Here is a 22,684-nt window from a genome sequence, read left to right on the forward strand (position 1 = left end):
GACGAAATTTGCATCATGCACACAGTGCACAGATCACATCCATGGACGTATACTTCAGCCTTCAGAGTGACAACTTGGACATAATTTCATTCCAGGTTTCATAGCTGCATTCATTCTTTTTAACAAGAGATCAGCCAGTTCAATGTGTCCATGTAAACCCATCCATCTTTTGATAAGCTCTATACCCATTGCTGTGGAAGCGACAGATTTAGATGTGGCAGCCTGCTTTAGAATTTAGGTTCTTGTACAATACAAGATGATATCTTGAGACAATGCTCTTTAAGACGGTATATTTCTTTTTCACAACTGTTTGTTTGCAGTGTCTCTGTTTATCCAGTTGGAGGCAGAGCACGTCTACTGTTCATCTCCTTCAGCATCCTCTTATTGTCACACTCACAGCCCCATGATTTCACACATAACAATACCACAGAACCACAACCCAACCTGATGGTCTTCGAGAACAATTTCCTCTGTCTTCTGCCATGTAAGAAGTTAATGCATAAAGAGAATGAGCAGTAACGAGGAAGTGGTGGTGAATGTTTACATGGTGGATCTACTCTGAGATGAAGATTCATAAACACACAGTCATCATCATCATCTTCAGCCTTTTCCTCGTGATCGAAGGTGAGCCTGGTCATGTTTCATGTGTATAGAGAATATGGTTCAAAGCAAAATGCTTCTTTTAAACCTGATTGTGATGATTATAGTTGTTTCACCGTAGTGATGTGTGCTGTAGCCTGCAGTCGGGTGTAAAAGCTGACCCTTGTAGTCCTTTGCTCGTGCACTGACTCATATACAGTAATAACACAATTCCTCACCTGCATTGCAGTGTAGAGTTTTGCTTCTCAGTTGTACGAATGCATACAGACTTACGTTTCATTTTATTTATGATTTCTTATTCAGGCTGAACAGACAGAGCTTAAAATAACATTTCAAGAATTAAAACAGAAGGGTGTCATTGTGTCTAACATGATTGGACAGCACAAAGAAAGAAGCGTAAGCTAAAGTAATTGATTATATGAATAGTCTTATTGACATCCCCTAGACCCCAGCCGAAACCATGAAATCATGTCTCTTTAGGACTAAGGGCTCAATAACAGCTCCTCTGCCTTCTTCTAAAAGGTATGAACATCATTGAGAGCTCTGTGCAGGAGGGCGAGACGGTCATCTTCCATCTGCCAAACATGGAGTCTGACAGATCAGACATCAGCTCAGTCGAATGGAAACAGATGGACAGAAACAAACTGCTGGCCTACATTAGCCTGGACAATGTTAACAACACAGTAATATTTCAGCAGGGAAGCAGACTTCAGTTCACACAGAATGGGTCAATCGTCATCAGAGATGTCAAACAGGAAGACAGTGGCAACTACACGAGCAAAATCATTTTCAAAGATGGCGAAATTCAAACGTACATCATCTCACTGACGCTGTACTCAGGCAAGTTTTACTGTCTTACCACTTACTTTTATTTCGTCAAAATTCATAAATGGTCTTTAAATGTAGAAAAAAGTGTTGAAAAATGTGGAGACCCCCCCAACCTCCTTCACTAGACTGCTTCAGATCTACCACACAGCTGTTTCTGGAATCAGTGTCATCAAATCTTACAAGGCTTAACTTCACGTTCCTCTTTGGATTCATTGGATTGTAGCTCAGTGGTCCTCAACTGGTTTTTGCTTCAGGACCTCCACTTTCCCACCCAACACCACACAGAATTTGTTGATCATATGGATGTAAAAGATGAAATGCATTTTAATTTAGCATAATAATGCAATTAATGGGCGGCACGGTGGTGTAGTGGTTAGCGCTGTCGCCTCACAGCAAGAAGGTCCTGAGTTCGAGCCCCATGGCCGGCGAGGGCCTTTCTGTGCGGAGTTTGCATGTTCTCCCCGTGTCCGCGTGGGTTTCCTCCGGGTGCTCCGGTTTCCCTCACAGTCCAAAGACATGCAGGTTAGGTTAACTGGTGACTCTAAATTGAGCGTAGGTGTGAATGTGAGTGTGAATGGTTGTCTGTGTCTATGTGTCAGCCCTGTGATGACCTGGCGACTTGTCCAGGGTGAACCCCGCCTTTCACCCGTAGTCAGCTGGGATAGGCTCCAGCTCGCCTGCGACCCTGTAGAACAGGATAAAGCGGCTAGAGATAATGAGATGAGATGAGAATGCAATTAATATAAATATGTATCCATTGCATAGGCCTAATAAAGATGGATAATAATCATTTATTTCAGATAACAGGAAACAGATCAGATTCCATACTGGATTGTTAAGGTTGTACCTGATAAGTAGTGACAGTGGATAATTGGAATAAAAATGGGCCACTGTATCAATGCATGCACATAATCCTGAATAAGTGCAATTTACCCTCCCAGATAAATCAAACATTGACCCAAATACCCACTTGCCTTAATGCATGTTACTTTCTGCTGGTTTCTGTCCGTCTTGTGGATCGAGACTTTTTTATTTTGTGGCAGATTTGCACTGAAGCTCTCTCTGGTCACGTCAACAGCAGCAGCTAAAATAAAATCCTCTGTAACTGTGTGAGTATTTTTGCATTTAGAAATGCAATGAATGGGATTGTTATGATGCATGAAGTGCTTGCTCCTGAACCATGCATGTTTTTTCATCATTTTTAGATGCATCCAGGTTCCGTTGTTTTCTTTTGAAAATCGCTCAGCTGGCTAGTCTTTAGGGATTGAGAGTTTTGTCTCTAAATAGCCTACTTTATGAATTTCGATGGCTTCATGCTTTTCGCAGCCTTTAACTCACCAAACAAAACACATTGTCACCTGCAGAAAACCATGCTTGATATATTTTTTGTTGACTTTGCATAGTTTTTTCCAGCTTTTTATAGAAATAGAGAATTTCACTCTATTTATCGATGTTAGCACCAATTGTTTACAGATGAATTTGCACCAAAATTAACAATATTTGATTGGACACATAATATGCCACATATATAATATGACATGGCTGAACTTTTCATTGGCTATGGGGAGCTTTTGCTCACTGAGGTCCTCTAGTAACAACCTACTGACTGTCCCACACACCAGACTTTCCACCCTTGGGTGGGGGCAGGACCTTCAGCACCACTGCCGCAAACTCTGGAATTCTCTTCCTCCATCTCTCCGTGACTGCTCTGCTTTCTCTACTTTCAAATCTCAGTTGAAGACTTCTCTCTTCCATGAACATTTCTCTTCCTCTCTTCCTGCTTAGTCTTTTTTTTTTCTCCTGTAAAGTGACCTTGGGACAGTGAAAGGTACTATAGATATTATTATTATTATTATTATTATTATTATTATTATTATTATTATTTGAGTGGTTCAAAGATTTGGACCATAATTTAATGACTCAGGAAAAACAGTGGGTCCTGAGGCGAGACCATTTGAGAACGACTGATTTAGGTTTTGCACCGTTTTACTGATTTACTTCTCTTACATTGCAGGAAATTCCGAACAGAGCCCTACTTACAACTCCACATCCACTACACCAGGTAACAGCTTTGATTCAATCCCTGAAATAATACACACTAACGTCAAGATCTGGAGCTCCCACTGAACTCAACTTATCTGAAATATTAAACACTTAAAAGTGAAATAGAGCATAGCGTGAGTTAACATCAACCTATATAACAGACATTTAAAACTAGAGCTGCATGTCATATTCTAAAGGGCAGAATATTTAGTTGTGTAATGTGTTCATTAACAAAACCAGCAGTTTACCAAAAATATGAGCGTATTCATGCACAACCTGGGGCGTAGCTAGGATTTTTCAAAGGGGGGTCACACACTGACTGGCAGCCTGAGTGCATTATGTAACAAAAAATAATTACCATTGCTAGTTTTAGGCAGCTTAGAAACCGGCTCTTCCATTATTGCTGTTTCTTCCACGTTTTCTTGATGTAGTGTTCTAGAAACGGCAATAAAACTTAGCTTCAAAACCACAAAATGCAACTTTGATGGAAAAAAATATATAATAAATTGTTTACCTCTCTTCACGTCGAAAGAAGGAAGAAAGTTTTGCTTGTGCTTATTTTGACATGGCGAATTGTTAACACAAGAGGAAATACTTGTAATTCACAACTAAAAAGAGTGCAGCTACACTGGCAGCTTGACCGTGCTTTCTAGTGCGATCGTGTTGCGCTTGTGCAGAACTGTGTCAGTCCTGCGCGCCTTGGCTCGTGCACCTGAAGGTGCGCCTCGGGCTGCGCATGCGCCTAACGAGCTCCAGCACGCACGCTGTGAACAAAGAACACCTGTCTTTAATCAATGAACTGTGTTTGGGCTATTTAAGGACTGCGCCCATGCAAGGATGATGCGAAATATTATGTTGTGTCTAATGTGCCTTACTGAGCCTTGTTCCCTGTTCTCATTGACCTCCTGTTTTTTCAACTCCTGTTTCTCGTCCCTTGATCTTGTCTAGTTTTGCCTCTGATATTCTGTCTGCGCCTCGATTGACCTCCTGCCTGTTTCCTCAATTACAACTTTGCCTGCTGTTTTGGACTGTTTGCCTGTTGTGTGCGTTTCACGCACTTTGTGCTCATATCGCACTGTGTATTATTTAACAAATCTGAACTTACATCCGCCTCTCTCCCACACTCTCTGACAAACTGGGTTTTCGCGCCCAAACCACAGGAAGTCCATACAAGGATATAGAAACCCTAATGAGGCTGAGATGACAATCTAGTTTCAAAAAAAAAAAATGTTAGAAAAATTACTGTGGGTGCTTTTCTAATATTCTTATGTGGCTACTGAAAAAATGTATGGTCCGACAAAGGGGGGGGTCACGGGCACCCCAGGACCCCCCCCCCAGCTATGCCCCTGACAACACTGCATATTTTTACACTAATACTGTTTCTCTGGAAATTAACATGAACTTACGGTATGTTAATTTCCAGAGAAATTAACTTGGCCCTTACCAAGATGGCGGCGCGTGCGGATGCAGCAGCCCCTCTCTGTCCCAATAATGTGGTGTTTACATGTTTGTCTTCATCGGTGTGCTCAAGTGATGGTATATTTTCATCGCGTTTGTCCGTCTTGAGGCACACATACACCCGTGGGACTCTTTTTGACATTGGCAACACTTTTTTCTGTAAGTTCAACCTGGCACATGCTAAGGAGCTACATGACCTCGGCCTACTCCGGCAGCCCGCTTTGACATCGACCCCCACTACTGCTGCACACCCACAGAGGAAGCGCCATAGGCGGTGCGAGAGGAAGCAGAAGCGGGGAAAGTGCGGGGATATCCGGGCCAGGCTAATGGCTAATCCACACAAGCCGGCTATACCGTCCATCATACTCACCAATGTACGCTCCTTGGATAACAAACTGGACTATATTCACCTTTTGAGAGCAACCCAGCAGGCTGTGAGAGAGTGTTGTGTTTTTGTGTTCACAGAAACATGGCTCAACGACAGCATACCGGACTCCGCCATCCAGCTCGACCGGCTAACATGCTATCGAGCAGACAGAGCCCTCATTAAAGGAACAGTCCACCGTACTTCCATAATGAAATATGCTCTTATCTGAATTGAGACGAGCTGCTCCATGCCTCTCCGAGCTTTGTGCGACCTCCCAGTCAGTCAGACGCAGTCAGACACGCTGTCACTCCTGTTAGCAATGTAGCTAGGCTCAACATGGCCAATGGTATTTTTGGGGGCTGTAGTTAGATGCGACCAAACTCTTCCGCGTTTTTCCTGTTTACATAGGTTTATATGACCAGTGATATGAAACAAGTTCAGTTACACAAATTGAAACGTAGCAATTTTCTATGCTATGGAAAGTCCGCACTATAATGACGGGCGTACTAACACCTTCTGCGCGCTTTGACAGCGCATTGATACGGAGCTCAGTATCAATTCAGATAAGAGCATATTTCATTATGGAAGTACGGTGGACTTTTCCTTTAAAGGAGGTAAGACCCGCGGCGGCAGGGTCTGTATTTACATCAGGGATGCATGGTGTCCACTGTGGTAGTTTGCAGACACTGTTCACCCCTTGTGGAGTTTATGATCATCAAGCGCCGGCCCTTCTATCTACCGAGGGAGTTTTCTGTCATCCTGCTTGTTGCAGTTTACATTCCTCCCAGCTGCAACAACAATGATAGGGACAAGGCACTGAGTGAACAGCGACCAACAGACAGCCCATCCAGAGGGACTTCTCATCGTAGCTGGGGATTTCAACCACGCAAATCTCAAAACAGTGTTTCCTCAGTTACATCAACACATTGACTTTGCAACACGGGGAAACAACACACTGGACCAGGTTTACACTACACTGAGAAGCGCATACAAGGCCTCACCCCTCCCCCATCTCGATGCTTCAGACCACATCACTGTTATGCTAATGCCAGCATACAGGCCGAAGGTCAAAGTCACCAGACCGGTCCAGAAGCAGGTACGGGTGTGGCCAGAGGGTGCTTTCTCAGCACTTCAGGACTGCTTTAACATCACAGACTGGGACATGTTTAAGCAGGCAGCCACTTACAACCACCAGATCAACATCCAGGAGTATTCAGACACTGTTACAGCCTACATTAGTAAATGCACTGATGATGTCACGGACACTAAGACCACCACAGTACGGGCCAACCAGAAACCATGGCTGATGGGGGAAGTCTATCGGTTACTGAAAGCCTGGAACGCTGCTTTCAGAGCAGATGATGAGGCTGGTCTGAGATCAGCAAGAGCCAACTTGTCCTGTGGCATCAGACTAGCAAAGAAGCAGTACAGTAGCAGGATAGCCCATCATTTCACTGACAGCAGAGACACAAGGAGCCTGTGGCAGGGGATACAGACCATCATGGACTATAAACCTCAACCACAGACCTGTGACAAGGATATCACTCTGTTGAACAGTCTAAACAACTTCTTTGGACGGTTTGAAGCCAACAACAGCATGCCTGCACAGAAAACACCACCCCTTCCAGATGACCAGGTGCTGTCCCTGTCTCCAGCCAGTGTGAGCAGATCCCTCTCCAGGATCAACACCTGACAACATTCCAGGTCGTGTACTAAAGGACTGTGCAGAGGAGCTCACAGAAGTGCTCACAGACATCTTCAACACCTCCCTGAGCCAAGCTGTTGTTCCCACCTGCTTCAAGAGCATCACCATCATCCCTGTTCCAAAGAAGGCCTCTCCATCCTGCTTCAATGACTACCGCCCTGTGGCACTGACCTCCATCATTATGAAGTGCTTCAAGCGGTTAGTCATGCAGCACATCAAATCCATCCTCCCTCCATGGACCCATACCAATTTGCATATCAGGCCAATCGGTCCACTGATGATGCAATCTCCACCGCTCTCCACTCAGCTCTCACTCACCTGGACACTAAGGACTCTTACATGTGGATGCTGTTGTTAGACTTTAGTTCAGCATTTAACACAATCATCCCCCAGCAACTGATACAGAAACTGGACTGTCTAGGACTAAACACCTCCCTCTGCAACTGGCTGCTGGACTTCCTGACCAGAAGACCACAGGCAGTCTGGGTCAGCAGCAACACATCCAGCACCATCATACTGAACACAGGGGCCCCCAAGGATGTGTGCTCAGCCCCCTTCTCTTCACCCTGCTGACCCACGACTGCACACCAACACACAACACCAACCTCTTCATCAAGTTTGCGGATGACACGACTGTGGTGGGACTCATTAACAACAATGATGAGTCATACTACAGGGACGAGGTGAGCCAACTGGCTGCATGGTGCAGAGACAACAATCTCTCTCTTAATGTGGAGAAGACGAAGGAGATGGTTGTCGACTTCCAGAGAGCCTCCACCCAGCATCCTCCACTGACCATCAATGGTGCCGCTGTGGAGAGAGTGAGCAGCACCAAGTTCCTGGGTGTGTACCTCACCGAGGATCTCTCCTGGAGCAGCAACACTGCATCGCTGGCCAGGAAAGCTCAGCAGCGCCTCTACTTCCTCTGCAGACTGAAAAGAGCTAAAGCACCAGCCCCTATCATGCAGACCTTCTACCGCAGAACCATTGAGAGCATCCTGACCAGCTGCATCACTGTGTGGTACGGCGGCTGTACTGCATCCTGCCGGAAGACCCTGCAGCGCATAGTGAGAGCAGCTGAGAAGATCATCGGTGTCCCCCTACCCTCCCTTCAGGATATTTACAACACATGCCTGGCCTGCAGTGCACTCAGCATTGCGGGCGACTCCACCCATCCCAAACACCACTTCTTCAGCCTCCTGCCTTCTGGGAGGAGAATGAGAAGCCTCCGGGCGAGAACCAGCAGACTGAGAGACAGCTTCATCCACCAAGCCGTCAGGATGCTGAACTCCCTCCCAGGCCAGTACCCCCTTCCCTTAATACACAAACCAAATGTCACCAGCCACTTTAACGAACTGTAAGGAAATTCAATTGCACTATGTTAAAACTGTCTACAATACTGTCTATATGTTTTTTTTAAGTTAATTGCACTATATAGAAACTGTTTAGAACACTGTTTACACTTTTTACATATCTGCCATATTTATACTTACACTGAAAATTCTGCTCATGCTGCCTTTTTTTAGTTAATTGCACTATATAAAAACTGTTTATAACTGTTTACACTTTATACATCTTTAATCTTTGATAGACTTCACTGCTACACTGTTTATACTGTCATATCTGCCATATTTATACTTACACTGAAAATTCTACTCATACTGCCATATTTATTTATTTATACTGATAATTACTATACCGTCAGACTGCTGTTCCCGTTTACATTGTTCATTCTGTTTATATTGTCATTCGTCACATTTAAATTTATACCGTTAATTCTGTTCACACTGCCACATTTGCACTTTCTGGATTGCCACTGTCTTTTCTTAGATAGCTTTAGCTTGTGTATGTAAATAACCCCCCTTTTTTCTTTTTAAAGTTTATATCTTGTACCTATATTTTATATTTCATGTTTATTATTGTTTGCACCGTGGATAAGAGGAAATGCAATTTCAATTCTCTGTATGTCCTGCACATATGGCATTATTGACAAAGTTGACTTGAACTTGAACTTATTTTAAAATCTATACAAATTAGTGTTCATTTTTCATTACCATCAATTTGGACTTCAAACAGTCTACAGTTGAATTTAATATTATATCTTTATCCTTATTTTCCATCGTCCATCTTCTCCTTCACTAAATATACTAAAACATGTCACTGGAGTGGTTTTTTTATTTACTCAGTTTTATTCTTGCATAAAAGCACACTTATTTTTACACCATCTGATACTGTCTCTCTTGAACATTACACATTCTGCGCTTGTGTCAAGCACACACTCACCAGCCACTTTAATAGGAAATTGTTCTTGATTCTAAGATTCCTGTATTTATAAGTGATATATACAGCTTCCCTGTGACCTTACATGGGTTAGAGGGGAAGCTGCAGCCAATCCCAGCTGACTTCAGGTGAGAGGCAGGGTTCAGTCTGGGCAGGTCACCAATCCATCCCAGGGCTACACAGAGAGCAACAACCATCACACTCACACCTCTGGGGGATTTGGAGGAGCAAATAGGAGTCCAAATCTGCATGTCTTTGGACTGTGGGAGGAAACCAGAGCAGCCAGAGGAAACCCACACAGGCACGAGGAGAGAATGTGCAAACTCCACACAAAAAGACCCCTGTCGGCCACAAGGTTTGAACCCAGAACCTTCATGCTGTAAGGTGACCGTGATAACCACTGCATCACCTTGCCACAATAGGCAAGTCAAGATAAGTGTTCAGAAGGATGATGAGAACTGAGCCTCGAATGTAGCCTCAAAACTTCAGGATGCTGCTACTTTTGGCAACCAACGGGAGGTTGTTAGGACTGGGACTGTTTTGGCCTCTAGAGGCCGCTGTTATTTCTTTCTTGTCATGTTTGTTTTGGCCTCTAGAGGCTGCCACTGTGTCTGTGTTTTATGTTTGTTGTTTTCCATGTGTCTTGTGCCCCGCCTAGTCCTCATTAGTGTCACCTGTGTCCTATTTTAGTTTGTGTATAAATACCCCTCTGTTTGTTCCCTTGTCACGGAGTCTTTTTCCTATGCTATGCTGTTAGTGCTAGTTCCCTCTGTCCCATGTACCTTGCCTGTGTCTTTGTATTCTTGGTTTTTGCTTCTTTCTTTTGGACTTTGTGGATTTTGTTTTGACCTTTTGATCTTCTGAGCATTTGAGTTTTTGCCTCTTCTTTTCTTAGTTGGATTTTGGACTTTGACCCTTTGGATATTTTTGTTTTTTGTACATCTTCTGAGCTTTTGAATTATCCTTTTGTTTTTTCCTTTGGACTGTATATAGTGTAAATAAACTGGTTTTGATACTCTACTTTCGCCTCACGCCTCTGCATTTGAGTCATCCCCCTGGTGGCCTAGTGGGGGTTTGCTGGATTATCACGCCAGCGACCAGGGTTTGAATCCCAGCAAAACCTTAACAGAAAGACTCCGTCATGACCGACTCAGCAGAGGCTGCTTCAACTGTCTACCCGGCCAACCTTCAGGGAATTATGGCAGCTTTGACACGCTTTGGAGCGACCATGGACGAATGCTCATAAGCCAATGTGAGGCCCTTGCTTGCCATGAGGTACTGCTTCAGCAAATTGGGAAAACCCTGACACCTCTGCCTGCATCTCCTGCTCCAGTGCCTCCTGCCACACTGTCTCCTTCACCTTGCAAACCCAGCCTTCCTGCACCACAGAGGTATGATGGCAAGCACGGTGAGTGCTGGGAGTTCCTTACCCAGTGCCAACTCACCTTTGAGCTTCAGCCTACCACCTACACTATGGATCGCTGCAAGATCGCCTTTGTGATAACCTTGTTAGCTGGTAAGGCACGAGCTTGGGCAACAGCTATCTGGCAGAGACGGGGACCCAAGTGCTCTGATTTTGAACTGTTTACTGATGAGATGCTTTGGGTCTTCGACCAGGCGGACATCAGTACCGACGCAGCCAGAAAGCTCATGTCCATCCGGCAAGGAGGAAGCGTCGCAGACTACGCCATATCGTTCTGGACGCTCGCAGCAGTCAGCAGATGGAATGAGGCTGCCCTGGTTTCAGCCTTTCACCTTGGTTTGTCTGACCTCATCAAAGACAGCCTGGCCTCTATTGGATGCCCAAGTGACCTCGAAACTCTGATCTCACATGCTATTCGTCTGGACAACAGGATTAGAGAACGCCGCCAAGTCGTGAGTCTCCCCGGCCTCACTGCCTCTACATGGAGCCCATCTACCTCCTCCAGTGACTGTTCAGAGCCCATGCAAGTTGGCCGTACTCGTCTCTCCATAGCCGAGAGGGAGCGCAGAAGGAGGGACAAGTGCTGCATCTACTGTGGCAAGCCTGGTCACTTCCGAACATCATGTCCCGAGCTCTTGGGAAAAGGACCGCCCCGTCCAGCCGAGGGAGGGTTGTGACGGGGCCTACCCTCTCTCCCGGACTCCCTGGCCAAGGAATCTACATCCCGGTCTCCATCTCCTGGGGTGAGTCCGTCCACTCTTGTCAAGCCTTGTTAGACTCAGGGGCGGCTGGAAACTTTATGGATATCCACTTCGCCCAAAGCATCAATGTCCCGACTGTGCCTCTTGAAGTCCCACTGTCTGTGTCTGCCCTCGATGGCCAAGCGTTAGGTGATGGAAGAGTCACCCAAGTTACTTCTCCAATCTTCCTCTAGTCTCAAGGTCACAAGGAAGAAATATCCCTGCACCTGATTCCTTCACCTGAGTTCCCAGTTATTCTAGGTCTTCCTTGGCTTACCCGCCACAACCCTCATATAGACTGGGTCACTAGCCAGGTTGTGGAATGGGGCCCTGCGTGCCATGCCTCTTGTCTGCTCTCTAGCTCTCCTGTGTCTCCTGCCAAGCCCCCTGATCTCACTGAGCTATCTCAAGTTCCCACAGAGTACTGGGATTTGAAGGAGGTATTCAGCAAGAGCAGGGCCGCCGTTCTTCCTCCGCACCGGGCCTACGACTGTGCCATTGACTTGCTCCCTGGGACTACCCCTCCTTGTGGCAGACTGTTTTCCATCTCTCAGCCAGAACGCAAGGCCATGGAGGAATACCTCAAAGTCGCCCTGGTCACTGGGTTCATTCGACCCTCCACCTCACCTGCTGGTGCTGGCTTCTTCTTTGTCGGCAAGAAGGATGGGGGGCTCCGACCATGTATTGACTACAGGGGCCTGAACAAGATCACTGTGCGCAACCAATATCCCCTTCCGCTGATGTCCACAGCATTCGACCTGCTCCAAGGCGCCACCGTCTTCACCAAGTTGGACCTACGGAATGCATACCACCTCATCCGTATCCGACAGGGAGACAAGTGGAAGACTGCCTTTAACACCCCGTCTGGGCACTACGAATACCAGGTGATGCCATTCAGACTCACCAACGCACCAGCTGTTTTTCAGGCCCTAATCAACGACGTCTTGAGGGACATGATTAACCTGTACATTTTTGTCTACCTTGACGACATCCTTATCTTTTCCAAGACCATGCAGGAGCACTGCCACCATGTCCGCCAGGTTCTCCAGAGGCTGCTACAGAACAATCTGTTCGCCAAGGCCCAGAAATGCGAATTTCATGTTCCCGAGGTCTCCTTTCTGGGTTTTATTGTACGGACAGGCCAACTCCAAATGGACCCAGCCAAGACCCTGGCCATCTGGGACTGGCCCACTCCCAAGTCCGTCAAAGAGGTTCACCGGTTCTTAGGATTTGCTAACTTCTACCGCAAGTTTATCAGGAACTTTAGTTCTGTAGCAGCACCCATGTCAGACCTCACCAAAGGGACAGGTGGATCTTATGTCTGGTCTCCTCAGGCGGAAAAGGCGTTCAAAGACCTCAAGCACCGCTTCTGCATGGCACCCATTCTGGTCCTCCCGGACACCTCCCAACCATTCATCGTGGAGGTGGACGCCTCGGACAGTGGTGTCGGCACGGTGCTCTCTCAACGTTCGGAAGGAAAGCTGCACCCCTGCGCTTACTTCTCCCACCGCCTGAGTCCTGCGGAGTCCCGGTATGATGTGGGGGATTGAGAACTGCTAGCGGTCAAACTGGCCCTTGAGGAGTGGAGGCACTGGCTGGAGGGAGCGCAACATCCATTCCTGGTTTGGACGGACCACAAGAACCTGGAGTACCTCCAGCAAGCCAAGAGACTGAACCCACGACAGGCTAGGTGGGCCCTGTTTTTCAGTCGGTTTGACTTCACCCTCTCGTACCGCCCCGGCTCGAAGAACACCAAACCTGACGCACTGTCCAGGCTGTTCTCTGCCACTAACAGGGAGAGTGAAGTCGGGCCTATTATCCCTGTGTCCCGGATTGTGGCCCCTGTCTGCTGGGGTATTGAGGAGGCCGTCTGACGAGCCCAATGCCAGGACCCCGGTCCTGGGATGGGGCCACCAGGCCTCTTGTACGTCCCACATGAAGCCCGGGCCAAGGTTCTCCAGTGGGGTCACTCTTCCCCTCTCACCGCCCACCCGGGAGCTCGGAGGACCCTGGACTTCCTGAAAAGACGCTTCTGGTGGCCTAACATGGAGAAGGAAGTAAGGTCATTTGTCCTGTCCTGTGAGGTCTGCATCAGAACCAAGAACCCGCGACAGCATCCCCAGGGTCTTCTGCATCCTCTGGCCATTCCCCGGCATCCCTGGTCCCACGTGGCAGGGGACTTCATCACGGGTCTCCCTGAGTCACAAGGTAACACTGTCATATTGGTCATAGTTGACAGATTCTCCAAGCCTGCCGCTTTTTACCACTGTGCAAGCTCTCTTCTGCTCTTGAAACTGCTAAACTATTATTCACTCATGTCTTCCGAGTCTTTGGTCTCCCGCAGGACATCGTCTCAGACCGAGGGCCCCAGTTCTCCTCCCGAGTGTGGCATGGGTTCTGCAAGGTCATCGGAGCCACTGCCAGCCTCTCCTCTGGGTTTCACCCACAGTCCAATGGCCAGACGGAGAGGCTCAACCAGGACCTGGAAACCACCCTGCGAGGCCTGGCTATGGATAACCCGACATCGTGGTGCACCTGGCTGCCATGGGCAGAGTATGCCCACAACACCCTGCAGTCATCGGCCACCAAGCTGTCACCATTCCAGTGCCAATTCGGGTTCCAGCCACCTCTGTTCCCGGACCAGGAGGAGGACGCGGGGGTGCCCTCGGTCAACCAATATGTGAGACGGTGTCGGAAGACCTGGAGCAAGGTCAGGAAGACCCTCATCCAGACCTCCAGAACCAACCAGACTCAGGCCAACCCCCATAGAAGACCTGCCCATGCTTTCCGCCCTGGGCAGCAGGTTTGGCTGTCCACTAAGGACCTTCCGCTGCGGGTGGAGAACCGCAAGCTTGCTCCTCGCTACATTGGCCCCTTCAAGGTGGTGCGCAGGGTGAACTCTGTCGCCTACCGGCTCCAGTTGCCCCAGACTCTGAGGATCAACCCCACATTCCATGTTTCCCTGTTGCGGCCCGTACTGACGTCCACGTATGCCCCTGACCCCTAGGAACCCCCCACCCCCCCACATCTTCCAGGGTCAGACTGTGTTCACCGTGCATTGCCTGCTTGACTCCCGCTGGGTCCACGGCAGGCTTCAATATCTAGTAGATTGGGAGGGCTATGGCCCTGAGGAACGCTGTTGGGTCCCCGCCCGGGACATTCTAGATAAAGGACTATGCCAGGTCTTCCATTTGGCCCATCCAGATCGCCCTGGGAATGACAGGAGATGCTCCTGGGGGGGGGGGGTCCTGTTAGGACTGGGACTGTTTTGGCCTCTAGAGGCCGCTGTTATTTCTTTCTTGTCATGTTTGTTTTGGCCTCTAGAGGCCGCCACTGTGTCTGTGTTTTATGTTTGTTGTTTTCCATGTGTCTTGTGCCCCACCTAGTCCTCATTAGTGTCACCTGTGTCCTATTTTAGTTTGTGTATAAATACCCCTCTGTTTGTTCCCTTGTCACGGAGTCTTTTTCCTATGCTATGCTGTTAGTGCTAGTTCCCTCTGTCCCATGTACCTTGCCTGTGTCTTTGTATTCTTGGTTTTTGCTTCTTTCTTTTGGACTTTGTGGATTTTGTTTTGACCTTTTGATCTTCTGAGCATTTGAGTTTTTGCCTCTTCTTTTCTTAGCTGGATTTTGGACTTTGACCCTTTGGATATTTTTGTTTTTTTGTACATCTTCTGAGCTTTTGGATTATCCTTTTGTTTTTTCCTTTGGACTGTATATAGTGTAAATAAACTGTTTTTGATACTCTACTTTCGCCTCACGCCTCTGCACTTGAGTCATCCCCCTGGTGGCCTAGTGGGGGTTTACTGGATTATCATGCTAGCAACCAGGGTGCAAAACCCTAACAGAGGTGTGGCATAATATCAATGTTCTTTCTGGCAAGAAGAAGAATGCCTCTTCCACAGTTTGAAACAGGGACTTCATAACTGCTCAAGATGAGAAACTTGCTCGGTGGAAGGAACACTTTGAAGAGCTTCTTAATCCCGTTCTCAATTTTCTGTCCCTCCTTCCAATCTTATTGCAGATGAACTCTTTATTGATCTACCCTTATATTCCCCTACTCAGTGTGAAATCAGCAAGGCCCTCTCAAAGCTTAAGAACAACAAAGCTTGCGGCATAGATGAAATTAGCAATGAGGAACTTTGCTTCGGGGGAGAAGCCACAGTAGACCTCCTCCACCCCCTGTTCAGCTGAGTCTGGGATCAAGAACAAGTGCCTTCAGACTGGCTAAAAGGAGTTATCATCAAAGTAGAGAAGAAGGGAGACATAACGTACTGCGAAAACAACAGAGGTATCACCCTCCGTTACGTAGCTTCAAAACTTTTCCAGATGATCATTGTATCGAGATTATCGGACAGCATAGAATCCCTCCTGCATGAAAACCAGTGCGGATTCTGGAGGAACGGATCCTGTATTGACCAACTCTTCTCTCTGTGCGTTATCATCGAGCAAGCTCTCGAGTACAATCTTCCCCGTTTATTAATTTCATTGATTTTAAAGCAGCTTTTGACTCAGTCAATCGCGATTATATCTGGGCCGCTCTCAAACACTACGGCATACCCATCAAATACATCAACATATTCAGAGCATTCTATTCCAACACAGTGAGTGCAGTACGCATTGGAGACAAGCTGACAGAATGGTTCGACGTCAACTCTGGTACAGGCCAAGGTGATATCCAGGCCCCTCCCATCTTCAACATCATCCTCAACTGGGTCTTGGAACAAGCATTATCAGAGAGAAACATCTCAAATGGTTTTCTGCTGCAAAAACATCGCAGTTCACGGCAGCCAGCAGCTTACATTAGCGATCTTGATTATGCTGATGACATCGCCATCCTTGACAGCAGTGTAGCTGGCCTTCAGGAAGCAACATCAAATATTCCCTACTTCGGCAAAGAAGCTGGCTTAAAGATCAATGCCAAGAAGACCAACTGCATGCTGATAGGCAAATTCCATTATCAGTGCCCATTTCAGCAGGATGAAATCCTTGACATAACAGTGGACGATGATCACTTGGAGCAGGTGAATCATTTCAGGTACCTTGGCTCAATCATCTCAAGTGATGGCTCCATAGACAAAGAAATCAACGTCAGGATCGGGAAAGCCTCTGGAGCGTTCAACTCCCTGAACAACATTTGGAGAAACTGGGGAATTACTCTCCGCACAAAGATCAAGATCCTGGAATGTGGTGTCTTTTCACTCCTGCTATATGGATCCCCGACCTGGGCCCTAATAGATAAGCAAGTGCAACGTTTGGAAAGCTTCCAACACTCTTGCCTTCGGTGGGACTTAGATATTCGTTGAGATGATTACATCCCCAATAAAGAGGTCCACGCAAGATCTACCTGCATCAAACTTGGTACCCATGCTCAGTTAAATAGGTTACAATACTTTGGCCACATCGCAAGATTGGAACCATCTCGACTACCAAAGTACCTTCTTAACTGGACTCCTTCACACGGTGCCCGAAGTGTTGGACGACCTCATCAGAGCATTTTACGATCTATTGCTTCTGACATAAAGCATCTACTGGGTGAACATTGGGACATCGGTTCCACTCTGGGAGTCGCCTCCAACAGGATCCAATGGAGGAACCTTCTAACCGAGCACGAGCAGGCAGACTATAGATGACCTTACCAAATACAAGTACCTTGCCACGTCCACTCAGAGACCAAAGAGAGCAAAAAGCAAAGCCTTATAAAGGCATTTAAGGTCAATATTCAGTAAAACACAACAAAATATGCCATTTTGAAGAAACAAACAAACAAACCATGAGACCATCTAAAATTCTATTTGATCCAGAACAGAAAGAAAGTCATACAACTAATCAGCTTCTCCACAGTTATATATTCTGTGCTCATGTATTCATGTATAAATACATATTTTACAGTATGTTAAATATATTACTGTTAAAATAAAATCTCAGTTTAAATCATGCTTAAGGCTTCAAAAAAGACTAGAACCCAACCTGATTATTTCAGAGAAAGAAAGAAAGCACAACTTTATTCATCACTGTGACGACTCTGAGCACTGCTGCCGCTGCTCTTTCTGTGAGCGCTCATAGGCGTGGCTTTGGCGCTTGTTAAGGCCGCACCCGATTTGCTCCCTTTAAAAGGCCAGACTTGGAGAAGATGTCCGCTGTCATTGCTGACGCTGCTCGTGCTGCTTCTCTGCTCGGCTGCTCATGTCTCTGGGCGCACGTCTGCTGTTTTGCTTTGTTTTTCATTATGGCTTTGTTTTGTATTTGATTTCTTTTCATGCATTTAGCTTCACTACACTAACACTGCATGTCTGCAATGTTTAACATTACTGATTAACATGTTTTGCACATACATGTTGTATATAGTTTTCCTTTTCTTAAGTAAATTCTTTCATTATTTGGTAATCTCGTGTCCCGTGTCCTCCTTGGTTTTGTTACGATTCTGAGCCAGATTGTAACAAGCACACACTTGTGAAATTTCCTCTCTGCATTTAACCCATCTGAAGCAGTGAACATACACATACCCAGTGCAGTGGGCAGCCATGCGAACAGCACCCAGAGAGCAGTTGGGAGTTAGGTGCCTCGCTCAAGGGTGCCTCAGCCCAAGGCTGTCCCATATTAACCTAACCGCATGCCTTTGGGGTAAACCGAAGCACCTGGAGGAAACCCACGCAGACACAGGGAGAACATGCAAACTCCACACAGAAAGGCCCTCACCGGCCACTGGGTTTGAACCCAGAACCTTCTTGCTGCGAGGCAACCGTGCTAACCACTACACCACCAAGACACCTTTTACACACAAACACTTCAACACAATGGGGTTTAAAGGTCATTAAGGTAAAAGGAAATGAAATAATGGCCACAGGAAGTGGGCTCAATCATGTCCCTTCAGTGGGTGGAACTGGGTTTACAAGCTCACACTGCGAGCACAGGAAAATACTGCTGTGGTTCAGGAATCAGTAACAGGGTGGAATCAGTAGTGGAGCTCCTGTTACCTCACTGAAGCTGAACATGGTCCCAAAGCGTTCGATTCCTGGAACATCTGCAAAACAACTTCCTGTTCTCACTTACATTATAGCAGCTATAAACACTCATTTCATTACCAGTTTCTCTTTTTCCTCCCTCTTGAAGTTAATAAGACAAAATGATGCATGATGCTTGTCGTTACTGAGAAACTGCAGAATGTGTGAACTCCTCTGTCCTGAAGACGCTGGAAAAATTAAAGTTACAACTTCACCAAAACTCAAAGACGCTGTGGTCTAATGGGGAAAGAGACATAACTCATAATCGAATTCATGAACTTGAACGGTTCTGCCACAAGGAGTGGAGGAGGAATTTCTCCAAATCCAGGTGTGGTAACCTTGTGGAGTGACAGCCAACAACACTGGTTGCTGTATCTTCTGCCAAAGGTCATTTTACCAAATTTAGACTGTGGGGGTGTGTACTTCAGAAGAGAGGAAATTTCAATTCAATCAAATGCTCTCACTTTTAAAAATTTTTTTTAAATGAATTCTTAGTGAATTCAAGTCAGGTCAGTTTATTTGTATAGCGCTTTTAACTTTAGACACTGTCACAAAGCAGCTTCACAGAAAATTAAAGACTTTAAACATGAGCTAATTTTATCCTTCATTTATCCCCAATGATGAAGCCTGAGGTGACAGTAGTGAGGAAAAACTCTTTCAGACGACACGAGGAAGAAACCTTGAGAGGAACCAGACTCTAAATGGAACCCATCCTCATCTGGGTGATAACAGACAGCGTGATTATAAATAACTCACGTCTATAACTGTGTCCTATAGAGTCACAAAGTACAACTGTGGAACCAGGAAATTCATTATAGTTTTAACAGGAAGTCTGTCTTGTTGAAGTTATAAACTGTTCATTGATGGACTCTTGAGTGTAAAACTGTTCATGACAACTGTAGTCCTAAAGTTATCATGGCGATTGTCATCCTAAACCATCGTAGCAAAACTGTAAGAGTCCAGAGCGTCTTCTCAGTGAGAGTTTCAACTGTCCATATGGGGCCGTCCTCCACAGGAGCGATGTGATGAGACTCCAGCCAGAAGTAGGGCATCAGGGTGGATCAGACAGGCCTGAGGAGCAGAAAGCATCACTGGTGTCTCAGGATCAACATGTAATTCAACAGATGCCCCTTTTCCACCAAAGCAGTTCCAGGGCTGGTTCGGGGCCAGTGCTTAGTTTGGAACTGGGTTTTCTGTTTCCACTGACAAAGAACTGGCTCTGGGGCCAGAAAAACTGGTTCCAGGCTAGCACCAACTCTCTGCTGGGCCAGAGGAAAGAACCGCTTACGTCAGCGGGGGGGCGGAGTTGTTAAGACCAACAACAATAACAAGACCGTGAAAGATCGCCATTTTTAAGCGACGAGAAGCAGCAGCTGTACTGTAACGAACTCAATACAAGCCGTTAACAAATCCTATAACTTAATGCATGAAACGCGCTTACAACATATTTCCAATGTGAATATTTTATTGTATGATGGTGCAGAGTGAGAAAGAGTGAGAGAATAGCCTTCAGGGCAGAGTGTTTAGTCCAACCACTGTGTAAGCAGTATAACAAAAACCGTGCACCGCCTGTGCGCTTTCCAAAAACAAAACAATCCTCGCCAGCAAAAAAAAAAAGGAAACAAAAAAGGAGCGATCTCACCTCTTCAGATGTGGGTTTAAGTCTGTCTGTACCTTCCTCAAAAAGGGTGAAGAAGAAAAAAACTAATCCTTAAGCGTGTAGCAGTCAATCTATTTCGGAGCATTGAAGAATACTGAAGGATGTCAGAATGTACGTGATTTAAAGGGTCTAAGGCCATAGGACAGGGAGCGAGGAGGTGTGTGCATGTGTCAGTGACAGGGTGAGTGACAGAGAAGAACTCTATAGACTTCCTAGGCTCACGCTCGCCCTGAATTTCTCTTAAAGTGAGGCTTTCTATGTCTTACTTTACATAGACGTTTTAATACGAAATATAAAGAAGTGTCTTAGACATAGATACTATTTTATGCTACTGATAAATAAAACTTTATGTGGCTGATGCTACAGTACAAATGCTTAGTCATCCATTATTATTATTGTTGTTGCTGCTGCTTCTTCCGTGTTGTTTTTGCTTCGATATTCGCGCCAAGGTTTATGCAAACGTAGCGACGTAACTGACGTATACAGCGACGTAATGACGTATACAACGACATAACTGACGTATACAGTGACGTAATGACGTGGGTTCCCTTAGCACCGCGAGCAATGGAAAAGCAAACTGGTTCTCAGCAGGCTCACAAGTTGAACGAGTTGTGAACCAGCACCAGCACTGGCCCCGAACCAGCCCTGGAACTGATTTGGTGGAAAAGAGGCAAACGAGAGACAGAAAGAGGGAAGAGATGGGGGGGTGAGAGCATTCATGTGGTATACTGTGTTGTTTGCCAAGAAGGTTCTGGATTCAACCCTCATGGCTGATGGGGGTCTTTCTGTGTGGAGTTTGCAGGTTCTCCTTGTGGGTGTCCTCCCACTTCAAAGATATGAAGATTCAATAAAAATGGTTGAGTTTGTTGTATGCCACTCTGGATAAAAGCGTCTGCTGAAGGCCTATAATGTAATGTTTGGATCAGAGAAAACAAAAACCTCAAAAAAGTCCAAGTGATGTTCACAGAACCTGACACAACAAAATGTAAACATTTTTGAAAAGGAGTGTATTTATTTCCACTTTCCACTCTACATCTTATTTGTTCCCCATTTTGGGGAGTCATTTTGTTTTCACCTAAAAAAATGTCATCACCAGAAATGCTTTAGGGACTGACAGGAGTAGTGTCTTTGTCACTTGCAACAGTAAATCTATAATTATTGTGAATTATTTCTCTTTTTCTTAACGTTCAGTTCCTCAGGCTCTTAATATCCTGCAGATTGTGATCCCAGCGCTCGCAGGGTTGCTTCTGCTTGGCAGCGTGATAATACTCATTTTAAAATGCAGAAGGAAGCGAGACACTCCAGGTGAGCATCATAATTCATTTAGTGTCACATCGTCAGCTATTCTTCATTTAACACTCATGTATGAGTTAACCTTTTTATTTTTTTTGCAGATGAACCCATTTACAACAACACAATCCACAAGCATAAAGAAAACCCGAGGCCACATAAAAAAAGGGTCACACATGACCAGAAGCAAATTAAATCATGAAATTAAATCATCTTTCTTTTGACTTCTTTCTGACTTAAATGTTTAGGTCTCCTCAGCCTTGCACTGCAAGACCCGACCTGAAACAGAAGTGTGTGTGTGTGTGTGTTTGTGGTTTTGCAGTTTGCAGGCAGTTATTTTCGGGGTCTGTTCCATTTTGTGCAGTTGCCAGGAAATTGTTTCTTGTGTGTGTGTGTGTGTGTGCTGGGCTCGGCAGTCATGGCTCCTTTAAAGTATTATTGAAGCTCCGCCTTCAGCATTAAACTTCATACTTTAAGACTTTTATTCATTTTCCAAACTTAGTTTTTATACAGCAAATACAAAAACACTTCAGAAAAGCACACACTTGTGGGAAAATTGTCCAGATTGTGTAATAAATGTGAATCATGCGTTTAAAGAACATTTTGAGCTCTGAAGGGTTCTTCAGATGTCACTGTGCAGGAACACTGAAAGGTTAAAGAACTGTACAACAAAGTGTTTTATTCACACCTCGAAACGCCTCCGTATCCAAACACCTTTACGTGAACAAAGAAGTCACTGAAGAAGCTTTTTTAAAAGAATGTAGTATGCTCCCTAACAGAAACTAGAACCCTTTTCTAAAAGAACCCTTCATTATCCAATGAACCCTTAAATAACCCTTGAAGAACACTTTGTTTCTAAGCGTGTATATGCACTATATGGCCAAATGTTTGTGGACACTTGACCATCAACCCTTATGTGGTTCTTCAGTTGTACAGAATGTCTCTATTGGCTGCAGCATTACAGTTCCTCTTCACTGGAACTCAGAATCCAAACCTGCTCCAGCATGATGATGCTCCTGTGCACACAGGGCCGTCGACAGGGGGGGACAACCGGGTATTTTGTCCCGGGCCCAGGCATGGGGGGGGCCCAGAACTGGTCCCTCATGAAGATGCCATTAATCATTCTGTTTCATTTCAAAATGTGTTGATTTGGGGGAGAAAAATGTGCTATATTTGCATTCAATGAATGATTTCTGGTTCTTTTGCCTTTATTGTCTTCGAAAATAGATTCAAGAACCCACCTACCACCCCTAATGCAGAAATGGTTTGGTCTTTGATTAAGGCGC

At 45.8% G+C, this 22,684-nt stretch overlaps 1 protein-coding gene across 1 annotated transcript; it reads left to right on the forward strand.

The window, feature by feature from the left end:
• Positions 1–426: 426 nt before the first annotated feature.
• Positions 427–21,607, forward strand: LOC132891398 (uncharacterized). Its single transcript, XM_060928907.1, has 5 exons — positions 427–624; positions 1,123–1,440; positions 3,443–3,490; positions 21,300–21,413; positions 21,503–21,607. The coding sequence occupies exons 1-5, from the start codon at positions 537–539 to the stop codon at positions 21,598–21,600; spliced, it is 666 nt and encodes a 221-aa protein (XP_060784890.1). The 5' UTR covers positions 427–536; the 3' UTR covers positions 21,601–21,607.
• Positions 21,608–22,684: the final 1,077 nt, after the last annotated feature.

Source organism: Neoarius graeffei, chromosome 9 (genome assembly GCF_027579695.1).
Source record: "Neoarius graeffei isolate fNeoGra1 chromosome 9, fNeoGra1.pri, whole genome shotgun sequence".
NCBI lineage: Eukaryota > Metazoa > Chordata > Actinopteri > Siluriformes > Ariidae > Neoarius > Neoarius graeffei.